The sequence below is a fragment of the Kwoniella shivajii genome, chromosome 2, assembly GCF_035658355.1.
Source record: "Kwoniella shivajii chromosome 2, complete sequence".
Taxonomy (NCBI): Eukaryota; Fungi; Basidiomycota; class Tremellomycetes; order Tremellales; family Cryptococcaceae; genus Kwoniella; species Kwoniella shivajii.
Window position 1 is genome coordinate 683,415 of NC_085909.1, and position 12,838 is coordinate 696,252.

The 12,838-nt window shown below is 41.4% G+C and overlaps 6 protein-coding genes across 6 annotated transcripts; 3 read left to right on the top strand and 3 right to left on the bottom strand.

Moving 5' to 3' along the window:
- Positions 1 to 589: 589 nt before the first annotated feature.
- IL334_001618 (thymidylate synthase) lies at positions 590 to 1,936 on the top strand (the record flags this gene model as incomplete). Its single annotated transcript, XM_062933373.1, has 4 exons — positions 590 to 647; positions 827 to 1,303; positions 1,445 to 1,866; positions 1,931 to 1,936. The coding sequence occupies 4 exons, from the start codon at positions 590 to 592 to the stop codon at positions 1,934 to 1,936; spliced, it is 963 nt and encodes a 320-aa protein (XP_062789424.1).
- A 256-nt stretch (positions 1,937 to 2,192) lies between these two features.
- Positions 2,193 to 5,467, bottom strand: IL334_001619 (uncharacterized protein; the record flags this gene model as incomplete). Its single annotated transcript, XM_062933374.1, has 10 exons — positions 2,193 to 2,259; positions 2,327 to 2,354; positions 2,448 to 2,622; positions 2,743 to 2,817; positions 2,890 to 2,972; positions 3,043 to 3,272; positions 3,354 to 3,681; positions 3,744 to 3,818; positions 3,921 to 5,377; positions 5,445 to 5,467. 10 exons carry the CDS (start codon positions 5,465 to 5,467, stop codon positions 2,193 to 2,195), a joined length of 2,541 nt encoding a protein of 846 aa, XP_062789425.1.
- A 526-nt stretch (positions 5,468 to 5,993) lies between these two features.
- Positions 5,994 to 6,791, top strand: IL334_001620 (uncharacterized protein; the record flags this gene model as incomplete). The annotated part of the gene is made up of 5 exons (XM_062933375.1): positions 5,994 to 6,074; positions 6,161 to 6,213; positions 6,320 to 6,455; positions 6,539 to 6,655; positions 6,720 to 6,791. The coding sequence occupies 5 exons, from the start codon at positions 5,994 to 5,996 to the stop codon at positions 6,789 to 6,791; spliced, it is 459 nt and encodes a 152-aa protein (XP_062789426.1).
- Positions 6,792 to 6,998: 207 nt separating this feature from the next.
- Positions 6,999 to 9,227, bottom strand: IL334_001621 (uncharacterized protein; the record flags this gene model as incomplete). Its single annotated transcript, XM_062933376.1, has 7 exons — positions 6,999 to 7,480; positions 7,548 to 7,571; positions 7,656 to 7,872; positions 7,996 to 8,276; positions 8,437 to 8,662; positions 8,734 to 8,807; positions 8,924 to 9,227. The coding sequence occupies 7 exons, from the start codon at positions 9,225 to 9,227 to the stop codon at positions 6,999 to 7,001; spliced, it is 1,608 nt and encodes a 535-aa protein (XP_062789427.1).
- Positions 9,228 to 9,531: 304 nt separating this feature from the next.
- IL334_001622 (uncharacterized protein) lies at positions 9,532 to 11,900 on the top strand (the record flags this gene model as incomplete). Its single annotated transcript, XM_062933377.1, has 3 exons — positions 9,532 to 9,747; positions 9,817 to 10,984; positions 11,080 to 11,900. The coding sequence occupies 3 exons, from the start codon at positions 9,532 to 9,534 to the stop codon at positions 11,898 to 11,900; spliced, it is 2,205 nt and encodes a 734-aa protein (XP_062789428.1).
- A 226-nt stretch (positions 11,901 to 12,126) lies between these two features.
- Positions 12,127 to 12,534, bottom strand: IL334_001623 (uncharacterized protein; the record flags this gene model as incomplete). Its single annotated transcript, XM_062933378.1, has 2 exons — positions 12,127 to 12,188; positions 12,276 to 12,534. 2 exons carry the CDS (start codon positions 12,532 to 12,534, stop codon positions 12,127 to 12,129), a joined length of 321 nt encoding a protein of 106 aa, XP_062789429.1.
- Positions 12,535 to 12,838: the final 304 nt, after the last annotated feature.

Below are 12,838 nucleotides of genomic sequence, written 5' to 3' on the forward strand. Positions count from 1 at the left end.
TATATATACATCCGTTCCTTGTTCTTTCACGAATCTTCAGAATACAAATCAAATACCTATTCATATCTATCACTTTTGCTTCACTTTGCTTCTCGCTCTCAAATTCTTTCAAAACTTGTATATACAATCAATCAGACAGGAAACTTCTATTGACAATCTATGTTATTCATTCCCTTCCAATTCACGTTTATAGGTAGTTCTTTGTGAATTTGTTGATTATAAAACTATGATATATGAAATGTTATGCTATGACAAAAACGTATATGAAGTTGGATTGACTGCACGCTGTTCAGAGACTGCTACTGGTCTGTTGCAACTGAGAATCCAGTGTGCATATTGTGTCGTACTTATCGTCTCCTCCATAACTTTTTCTCGCGTATGGTGTATGGTATATGGTGTGATTTTCCCCCCTTTTTGACGCGACACAAAATGGCGAAAACATCACTTACTCAGACTTTGACGCGTTCAAAAAAGGACAGTTTCAGATTTCTTCGTTTGATATAATCGTATCAATCTGCAATCTGCCGTACATCCTGGATATACTCTTTCAACGCAATCTGCATTCGAGGTATCTGTAACCACCGACAATATGACCAACGCTACTACCAACGGCTCTAACGGCAAAGAACGTTCTAATCCTGATCATGGTGAGTGGTGATATTTTGGTCGTATGTCTTTGGACATGGACGTTATACGCATCGTTTAAGCGTGATCATTTGGATTGTATATGAATTGAGTAAAGTCAAGTGGCTGACTGTTGTTTGTGCTTTTCGTTGCTTTTCTTTGCTTTGCTTTGCTTTATTTGATATGACTTTAATGTTTTAAGAGGAATATCAATACCTGGATTTGATCTCACGTATAATCAGTACGGGTCAAAGTCGACCTGACCGAACTGGAACAGGAACAATAGCATTATTCGCACCGCCTTCACTTCGATTTTCTTTGAGTAACAATATATTACCTCTACTCACGACGAAAAGAGTCTTTTTGAGAGGTGTGATAGCAGAGCTGTTATGGTTCATAAAAGGATCAACAGATGCGAATTTACTCAGTGATCAAGGTGTCAATATCTGGGATGGAAATGGATCCAAAGAATTCTTAGAGAAAGTCGGTTTGGGTCACAGGAGAAAAGGCGATCTGGGGCCCGTGTACGGCTTTCAATGGAGACATTTCGGTGCGACTTATACAGATGCCGATCAAGATTATAAAGGGAAAGGAGTAGATCAATTACAAGAATGTATTTGGAAAATTAAAAATAATCCAACAGATAGAAGAATCATCTTGAGTGCTTGGAACCCCAAAGGTGAGCTGCTCCGTGGCCTCAAGAGGGGTGGGCGGGCGGGAAAGGACGGAGGGTCATCTCTCAACCACTCGCAACGCTGACTCAACCTTGCCCCCTTCCCAACCCCTAAAACCTCGCCCCCATCCCATCCCCTACCCGTAGATTTATCCCTCATGGCGCTCCCACCGTGTCACATGTTCTGTCAATTCTTCGTGACCTTACCCAGTGATACTTCCGAAGGCAGTCAAGAGAAACCGAAATTATCTTGTTTGATGTACCAACGATCGTGTGATTTGGGTCTTGGGATCCCATTCAACATCGCATCTTATTCACTCTTGACACACATGATAGCGCTCATGACAGATACTGAACCACATGAATTCATACTTCAAATGGGTGATGCACATGTCTATAAAGATCACGTAGAACCTCTTCAAACTCAACTACAGAGAGAACCTAGAGATTTCCCTTCTTTGAAATTCAATAGATCAAAACAAGATATCGGTGATATAGATGGTTTCAAAGTCGAAGATTTCATAGTGGAGAATTATAAACCTTGCGGCAAGATCGAAATGAAAATGTCTGTAAGTATCAATCATCTTCTTCCTCTTCTTCTTCTTCACATTAGCTGACTCGTTTTGTCATCAGGCTTAATTGATCTAGCAGTAACACTATATCAATCGACATTTGATCTCCGAATGATGACTAAGACTCTTACCATCGAGCTGATACCCTTCGCCTGTAAACTTGTATGCATCACTTGACACTCTGAAATTTACATCATCATAGGCATGTACAACAACAAGGTAATTCACGTGTATATTTTAGATCGTAATAACCACTTTTTTTATTGAGTCCACTTATACATATGCTTCTTAGATTGGGGATGATATCGCCGCACGAGACCTGATCATCTCCTTGACGATGGTCTTGGAGGAGGTAATACCGAGTTCCTATCACTTGAATACGATTTCATCCTATCATGATATACCTCATCAGCGATGTTTCATCGAGAAATGTAGGTCACGAATTCTGGTAACTCACAATTGTCTGATGGTGGATACTATATCAGCTACGAAATGACTTGTCAGCTTTTCGCATGATCTACAGTATGACTTTACAGTCCACAACAATTGATGTAACCCCGAAGAAAAAAAAGACTCACTGGCTTGTCTCTGATTTTCAGCTTCAAATTCGTATCTCTTTTGCGCACCATCTCTCCATACGTTAATCTTGAATCCACCTGCTCTACCAGTCAATTTACATGATGCCACCAGCGTGATATGGAATGAAGTGGTTTTCATAGAATCAAAGAATGCTCGTGATTCAGATGGCATTATCTATGGGGAGCAATGCTAAGTTAGTACGATATACTCCGATGTACATGTTGTATGGATATCGAGGTTCAGAGACTGTGCGGACAGTCACACTTTGAGACTGAATATACTAATCACACTCACATGGATGTAGTCACCATCGATTGCCAATACTCTCTCATGTCGACCAATAGCAATCTTCCTTTGTACCGTATATTTCTATCAACCACCGTGATTCAGGATTAGCAAGATTATCAAGCATTGTCTTCAATGAGATTCCTGATGACTCACCTTATAAGTTTGACTAAAGTCAGCCAAACCCGGACCATATCTTTGCATTGGTGCAGGTTCGGATTGTCTTTTGAAAATTGAAGCTAATATACGCCCAACATTTTCCAATCAGTCACTCTTTCAAGGATCATGGAGAAATGATCATTAGCTTACCGCTTGGATCTCCTCCACGCCTATCATCAATCCTCAATCCGTGTTCTGTAGCCCATTGTCTTTTCACCAAAGCTAAATCCGTCCTTCCTTCAAGACTGGCTACAGTCCTATCTAACGGAATTGCCAATGTCAAATCTGCCAGACATAACACCCAATCTGTAGCTGGCATCTGCAGCCTTTTCTTTTTACAAAGTACTTCTGTTAAATCGGCAATATACATATCGGACGGTCTATGAACGTAATGCGAAGTCAGCAAGAGTTCTAATGTCTCACCCTATAATGGATATTGTACGGCAGCATGGAAAACCTACACGTTGATAGTAGTTGTGAAATGAACATCGGCACTAGCTGTGACTCTGATTTTCAATCTGACGATATCACTACCTGTTGAACTTAATCCAAGACTACCTTTCATAGCCATAGCAGCTGTGGTTAGTCCGGGTCCAGCTAAGGAACCAAGGGGAGTTTGCTCATTTGAAGAGAAGGAGGATGCGCCACTATTCGCTTGACTTGTAGGTGGTACCGTCAGAGTCGTTCCTCGAGATGGAGGTTGAGTACCTGGTCTCGAAGGTCTAGGCGCAGCCAATATACGAGAAGGTCGTCGTTGAATCGAAGGAGCTTTAGAAGCGTTTTGGCGAACTAACATTCAACAGCTACGATCAGCATTGGAAACACTGGATTTGACTTGACAAGAAACCTACTCTGCGCATCAGTGGCCTCTACAATGGCAAATTGACCATATGAGAATTTGGATATTTGACTTTCCCTGTCGAGCGCTATGATGGAATTGAAACAGATATTAGCGCTAGTGTTCTCGAGACCACAGCAGATTTGGTGTCTCAAGCGATAAGGACTCAGTTTGAAGAGGTGTTGCTTACGAGGGAAATCTTCATCCACTTCACCATCATCTTCCACGATTCTCAAACCCCAACCTACAGCACTCCACCTAACCTCATTTTCCTCTTCACTCAATAGAGGTAATCTACCATCTTCCCAATATTTATACAGTCCAAATCCGGTGACTTCTTCAACCGTGGCGTCTTTCCGTACTTTCGCTACTATCGGATCTGTTGGTTTGCTCGAATGGGGGAAGTACATTTCAAGGGAGAGAGAAGGTACTGCGGGTGGTGCTGCAACTGTTGCATATAGGGAAGCGAATGGATTCGGTAAGTGACCTTCCATTGGTGGAGGCGACGAGGACGAAGAGGTTGACACTAGATGAGGAACATGTTTATTCAATGCAGCTGTTAACGCGGATGATTTAGTCATCGATGCCGAAGTTGATTGGTAAATTGGCACAGGTGTAAAATCTAATTTGTCTCCTTCCATCGTATCTATTGATACTCTCCTTGAATCCGACGGTAAGGTATTTGAGTCTGGTGGTAATTGATCTCTCCTTCCTCTTCCGCCTTCAGCTTCAGCCGCTTCTTCTTCATCCACATCACTTCCTTCATCCACTAAAACACCTACCATTCTTTCGACTCCACCAGTTGTGATTCCCGTTACTGCTAATTCTGAAGCACCGCCTTGGCCCAAAGAACTTTGCTCAGCTTCCATTCCTACCCCTAAACCAACGTTAGAAGCGATGTGAGCTGCTGATCCTTCTAATTCTTCATTTGAGGCTTCACTTGTACTGAGAGCTTGTTCTAATACTCCTACATTGGAAGTAACACCTAAACCTCTTCCAGAATTTAACATACTAGTTCCAGCTAATATAGAACTTGCAATTCCACCAGGCGGTATTCCCAATAATATCGGTGCAGGTGCTGAATCAGCTCTTGGTCTACCTGAAGGTGAGAAAAATCCATTATCTTCCATTATTGGAGTTTTCATATTACTATTTGTTGTTGGTGTTCTTTCCTGACCGAATGGACCTTGTGATCGACCAGGTGATAGAGGTACGTTGTGTACGAAGGAAGTTGAGTTTGATCTTTGGTCTTTATAATTTACTTTTGTTGATGATGATGATGATGCAGATGCTGTAGGATTCATATTACGTCTATTTTCACCTGGTTGTGAAGTTCTTCCTGAAACTCTCATACCTGCCCCGCCTGATTTACCTGGACCCATGATAGTTTGCGTGTAGTTCAACCCTCCTCCCGTCCTTGTTCGATTAGGTTTATTAGGTAAACCATTCTGTGAGGAGAGATATGATGGTTCAGGTGGAGGGGAATCAAGTGCACGTTTGATTTCCGGCCAACGATCTATATCTGATAATCCGCTTGCGTTTATATACGGATTCAAAGCGAACGAAGGATCTAACGAAATTACACGGGGAGATAAAGGATCATCAGTGGTTCTCAGTGATGAGAGCCGAATGGCTTGCAAGATGTAACTGTCACAGCATTTCAGCATTAAAAGCCTCCTGTTTCGTGATAACGATTGGAAGCGGTCAAACTCACTCAACATCTGATATCATCGCCATTTTGAAGTTGTCATGTGTCTGATCATCGCTATCACAGCAGACATGGAAGACACGCCGGCTATTTTATCTCAGTCCTTTGATTTGATCGGTCGTACTCGTATTCGGTAGCTGTACTCGTATCGTTGCTGTCAGGATCGTTGGGCTGATAAGTGGAAGAATGATTACCACTTTACTTTCACCTTCATCTTCATCAACATGGCATGATGTTGTTGTGAGGGGTCTCCACATCTCAATATGGGATAAAATGACACAAAATGAACAATGAGATAATACTGCACCTGCCACGTGATGACCATATGGTGATTTCAGCTAAAAAAAGTTGAAAATCCAAAGTAAAGTGAGATGACGCTGGTTGTTGCTGGTTTATTCCAAAGAAAAAATCACCTTTTCAACTCTTTTTCATGGTATAAGTTGATACATATCCAACAACAATAAAGCCAGACAAAGAGACCGCTGTGCTCAAGTACGATAGCTGTAACGTCCATAACACTTTTAAACCTCATAGATTAGGAAAAATCAATCAATCATGGACTTTGACGCTGAAACAGCCGGTAACAACCCGGAAATCGAAATGCAGTTCGCTGTAAAGACAGTAGAACATTTAGAGGTAAGTCAAAAGCTATTACTTGGAAAAATGGTAATCGTGTCTTAGGAATGTGAAAGGACGCTGATCGTTTCGATCTGCACCCACAGGCATACGAAAAACTGATTACTGGTATTCCACCAAGTAAGATCAAGTTCACTCCGTGCGTTACTGTTTTCGTATTACATCATTATCATGATTCGAGATGACCTCGTGAAAATGGGAAACACGGATTCATGGAAAAGCTGACCTATGCCGGGGCCGGATAGTATCGACGAAGAACTGTACGAGAACATGCTGGACATATTCCCCGAATTGAAATTCGAAGATAACTTGAGAGAATTGAATGAAGAATCTATGAAATCAGTTCAAGGAAAAGACAGATGGAGGAAATTCATTATGCCTGTCAGTTCACCCCCCTGTTCACAAACTGGTTTCCTTTAGGCAGAATCCGGGTTGAAGCTGATAACACTAATCGAATATCATAGTACGAGAAGAGAGTGACAGATTACAATTTCGGTACACTGATCAGAAGAAGGTCGGACGAGTTGTATTCTGAGGAGAACTCAGTACTAGTCACCAGGGTGCAATTCTATGCTATCGAGGTAAGTTCAGCTGATCCTTCTTATTTGGCACATTTAGGAGTACAGCCTGACGTCATCAAAATAGATTGCACGAAATCGAGCTGGTCTGAATGATAAAATATATAATGAGGCTCAGGCTAAGAAGAACAAGGCATAATCACAAAATACAATATTAGGTATACCAGGAAGGATTTAAGGTCGATCTAAAACATAATGTAGAGAGCGAATATGCCCTATGTCATGGATCAGAAGATCTAAGTCATTCTTTCATAATAGAGAACAATGCATATATAATAATACACCTTGATTAATCTTACAAGATATGAAGAACTTTGTTTAAACCGTTAAAACATTTCCAAATTCGTTAATCATACCTCCTTCTCTCTCGATCCCCATCCCTTTCCCTATCTCTATATCGATCTTTGTCTCTCTGTCTTTCTTGGTCACGATCACGCTCTCGATCACGATCATCTCTATGTCGATGATTTCGCTCATCTCTCTTCCTACTTGACGGTGAATAACTTCTTTCTCTCCTCCTATCATCCCTATCTCTATCCCTGTCTCTATTCCTATCCCTATCGCTTCCGTGGTTTGCGTCTCTCTCTTTACCTTCATACCTATCTTTATCCCTCCTTCTTTCATCTTGAAATCTTCTTTCTCTACCTTCTTCTCTGTACCCTTTGGAACTGTCACGATCCCTGTCGTTATATCCGCCTGAGCTGTTTTGACCCCATTTACTTCCTGAGCCTAGTTCAGCTGTGTTTGCACTTGTCCCAAATCCACCTCCCGCCGTAGACGTTTGTCCAGAGAGTACAGATGGATCGTTGATGTTGTTATTTGGGCAATCTGTACAATATCCACTTGTCAGCAATTTCTCATTTTCCAGATGTCATGGATGTGTTGGTCAACTGACCTTTACGTAGATGTGGACCACCACCTAGTTTGCGTGGCATCACATCAGTATATCATTCATCCTCCAGCCAAAACCCCCAAAAGAAACGATGAGTATAGATTAGCTTACAATTCCAACAACCATTTTGAGTTGTGCCCACACCGCCAGGACCTGATTTTGCTGCAGTGCCCCAACCTCCCGCTGAAGTATCTTGATCTGCCAAATGGGTATATTTGGATCTTGAAGCTTTTCCGAAATCTCTTACTTGCATCACTTTAGGTAACATTGACATATCAACTGAAGATTCTGTCGCGCCTGTATAATCTCGATGTAAGATATCGTCGTCCTATTTCATTCACGTTCAAATCAGTATGGAAAAAGGGTTCTCTACCACGCTAATAGTTGTAGTACCTCGAGGGAACATGCTCTCCATCTGACCTCAAGTTTAAAAGAGAGATAATTTACTCACTTGATGGAAAGCACCTTTGTGATAGTATTTCTGTAGGAAACCCATCTGCGCTTTATCTTTCTCTCTAGTCTTATTCGCGAATTCCATGTCTTCAGCCATTCGTTGTTCTTCAGGCATCGCTCTCCTTCTTTTAATCTCAGCTTGTTCTTCGTCCCGCTCAGCTTGAGCTTGTTTATCTCTCAATAGACGCGCTAATTCTCTTGCTCGCCATGCATCGAATTCACCTGTTGGATCAAGGTTATCGGTATCATCTACCGTTTGTTCGACAGTTTGCGCTTCACCTAAGGGGGGTTGAATACGCAAATTAGCTCGATCAACATCTTGTCCCAATCGTTTTAAGCGGATACAATTGAAGTAGGAAACCCAGGAGGGTTTCTGATATGCCCAATCACTTTCACTCCTACGTCTCATCGCCTTAAGAGATGGAACAGTAGTACTCACGCTCAGCAAGTTCCCGTCTGATAGTTTCACCTGCCAGCTCCTTGCTAGCCAATTTCTTTTCTTCCCTCGTTTCTTCTTCCCTTTTGGCTAATTCTTCAGCTTCCAAAGCCGCTTTTTCAGCTGTTGTGTTCCTTGCGTTTTTAGGCTTGAATACAGGTCTGAAAACTGGTTTAGGTGGTTCTGGTTCAGATTCTTCTTCTTCTGAATCAGTTTCGTACTCGCTCGACTGACCATCATGAAGCATATCGTCAGCTTTGTTTGTCTTGCTTTCAAGATACCATCATGTGATAAACCTACCTCTTCTTCACCCTGTTTAGGAGGTTTAATCTCTTCATCCTCTTCTTCAGAAGATTCTTCTTCCGACGATTCCTCTATCAAACAAAATCAATCAGAGATAGAATTGATAATTACAATCGAAGCTAGGCCTTCATGATACTAATAGTGATTTATGTACCCCATAGCATCATTGTATGTGATCGAGACTCACCTTTAACACCTCCATTCAATATCTTTCCATTTGTAGAACCGACCTTTACACCACCTAATTCGACTTTCATTCCTCCTCCCCCTGGCAAGATCACCCTCCCAGCTCCGCCCGCGACTATATTTTTGTCAAGCTTAGTTGCTTCATGCCTTTTCTTGATCTGTTGCTTCTGATCTTCTTCTTCTTCGTCGGAATCAGAGTCTGAAGGAGGTGCATCAGGCGCTTTTCCCTTGAAATATCGCATTTTGGTAGGTTTGGCCATTGGTTTAGAAGCAGAGGGTCGCACTCCTGTTGGTGGAGGAGGCATCTTGGATGGACACGCTGACTTGGCAGACAAATTGTGATGGAGAAGAGAGTCAAGAATGTTCAGAGTTGACACGACTGATCTAAGAACGGTGGATGATCACCTCGAACTGGAATAACGAAGGAACGGAATCAAATTGAAATCTCAACATATAGAGTATTTAGCACTTTTAAATTGATATCTCGAAGGTCCGGTACGACGTTGAACTCCTATTCACACCTCACCTGCATTAACCTCGCCTGCGGTGCAACCAGCGACCACGACAAAGCGGATAGTAGCCGAGGACTTGAGGTGATATAGAAGGGAGATGCAAACTCCCTTAGCTCGGACTCGACAGATAGCTCGACTTGCCTTACCTTCACTAAGAGCAGAAACGAAACCTCCACTCTGCTCAAGATGTCTTCATGCTCTTCAGCTTCGAACTTACACTACCAGAATTCAGAACACTCAGAGAACAAGAAAGACTTGTTCGGAATTCTCCTCGAAAGAAAGATGGGTACCTGTGCCTCCTTCTAGCTCTTCGGTGATTACCTCTTCCCTTTATGATTTTCCCTTCCAGGACATTGTAGCTAATTGGAAATGTCCTCAATAGTCACGATCACAGCCTTCAATAACTGATCAATTACTCAAAACCGAATTTGAAACCATCGTCGACTCATCATCTTCCGCCATTCTACTTGACGATATTAAAAAGGCCATATCGGCGATATATCCATTGATATACCGAAGAGAACTTCGACCATTACTTGATCCTTACTTGGAAGAAATATCACTTACACTTTCAAACAAAGCTGAATCATGCAATTTGTCAGAAGAGGCGACAAGGCAATTGATAACTATATTGAACCACTGCTGGACCCGATCCATATTTCTTGAATCTCCAAAAGAAAAGGTTCATTCGATAGAAAAGTCTTATGCTGGATATCTATTTCGTCAATGTACCAATACCCAATACACGCCAAATTTAACGAATTATCTGAATATACTACAATCTGCAATAGAGAAACAAAATAAACACACTCAACCACTACTCAGTAAAGAATTAACTTCTGCTTGGATAGTATTAAGAACCAAGTTGAACATAGAAAAGAAATTAAGGTTTACTTTCAATGGACCATCAATACAAAGTGTCGAAGTCTATTTGAAGGAGATCATTAAAGAAGAGGAGGTGGAGACTTATCTGATTATGATGAGAATCTTATTCAAATCTCAGAAAAGGGAGATTGGAGATATCGAAACTCAAATCCAAAATCTTCGCAGAAAGAATGATTATCAAGGTATAACATCTTTATGGGAAGAATACAAATCACAATTAACTATCAAGAAATCTTCGAATGACTCGAAAGAACAGGATAATACTTTATCCGTTTTTCTCAGGATCTTCAAGCGATCATCTTCAGCTTCTCAATCTTTCGATAAACAATTCAATGAGGTTTTGTCATTTTGTGCTCGACCATACTCGAGAGTCACCTCGCAGACCTTACTAGCTCTTCGAGTAAAACCAGATCCTACAGCTTTAAAAGCAGGACACGAGGTCATATCTCTTGATCATGAAGATATCGTCTCGTCAAAATCGGATAACGCATTGGACAACTTGAAGAGCATATGGAATGAAATGGGTGAAAAAGATTTGAAGATGTACATGATTTACCTAGAAGGTTTAGGCAGATTAGGCGATTTAGGGGGATTGAAGGAAGCTTGGAATCAACTAGTTAAAGATGAGAAGACGAAAGCGATTTATCTCGAGGAAGAGAGGTTATGTGAGTGACTGTATCTCTCTGTTTGAACTAGAAGCTGGAGTTCGATGATAGCGTTGCGACACTCGAAGCTGACTTCATCATATTACGACTCCCAGCCCCCTCAGCGCCTTTCCCACCCGTCCAGGCTCTCAATCAAATGATCTCGGCCTGTCTTCTCATCCCTGATGGTCCCGCAATCGCGCTTGATCTTTTCGGTCAAGCAGCTTCGCCATTATCCACAATTCCAATCAACCTGATTACCATCAACACGATCCTGAGACATCATGCACGTCAAGCTGATCTACCATCAATGTCATCATTATTCACTTTAGCTGAAAAGCTAAAACTGAAACCCGATGTAGTCACATATACTACACTAGTTCAAGGACTACTTCGAGGTGGTAAAGTTGAATTAGCTAAAAAGGTTTTGGAGGATATGTCAAGTCAAGGAATATCACCAAATGAAAGAATGTGCTCAATGTTAATTGCAGATTTAGCTAAAAGTGGATCATCGAAATCGTTATCTTACGCGGAAGAATTATTGAGACTTATGATAAGAAAGGGTATGAAAACGAATGAAGTCACTTGGACAGGATTAATATCAGGTTATTTCAAAGGAGGATGGGAAAGAGATGGATTCGAGACTATCTCAAGAATGGAAAGAGCAGGTCATAAATTAAATAGAATAGGTTGGAACATGTGTTTAAAACAGTATTCAAAATCAAATGGTGATAACATATTAGAAGTTTGGAATAAATCTTTGAAAGAAGGTATTTCACCAAATAGTGATTCTTATTTCTTAGTTTTGAATCCATTGGTAGCCATGAAGAAATGGGATGAAGCGTATCAAGTCATCAATGAAATGAATAAAAGACGTTTTAGACCTGAAAAGGGAACTCTAAGAAATTTGGTCGAACGAGTAAAGTATAGAAGGTGATTAAATACATTTTACGATATGATGAATTTAAACATGATGTGATTAGATTGATATCGCATAAGTACTATATACATATATATGTCGTTTCCTTCCTCATTAGCTTGACATCGAACGCCTGTGATGTACACCTCGCAAATGCACGATGATGATGATGATGATGATGACTGCTTCACGAAGCCGATCTTGTCCATGTCCAATCTGAACCGTTTCATTCCACCGATCTGTTTCACACACTCAAACCGAAAAACGCTCTTCCAAGTACGCCGAGACGTTGATACCTTGCCCAAGCTATAGTCACATCAGGCATCAGCTGGACGATCAGACAGGTTCTTTTGCCAGCTGATCTACTGCACGTTCACGTAGTACGCTACTCACCCCAATATGACCACATTCTACCGTACCATTTACCTATAGTCGGCAATACGACTATACTAACCACTAACTCTAATTGTCTCAATGACTCTTCCCATTCTTCTTGAATCAAAGCTTCTATCTCTGCTTCCGTGTCTGTGTCTGATGATGCGTCCGATTCTGAATCCAGTGAAGAAGGGTATGAAGGTAATGAGGATGAGGTTGAAGCGGGTGAATGAGAGTGTTGTGTATTTACTGATGACGTGGGGAAGGGAATAGGCATTTTGAACTTTGATTTCTTTCAGGCTCAGGCGGTCAAGTACTTTAGCGCTGTATGTATAGATGGTTCTTCCAGATGAATGAGATTGCTTGCTATATATGTGAGATGTCAGAATAAGTATACCGATTAAGCGCAACGTTTCGGGATGATCGTCCAACTTGCATTTTGTCCACTACTCGGTGATTTGAGTGGAGGTTGCACCTCTCTTCACTTCTTTCTCTCTCTCGCAGACTATCATCATCATCTAGATACCAGAACGTCCGATCCATGGCTTCTCCTCTGTGACGATACATGATATAGAGGCTCA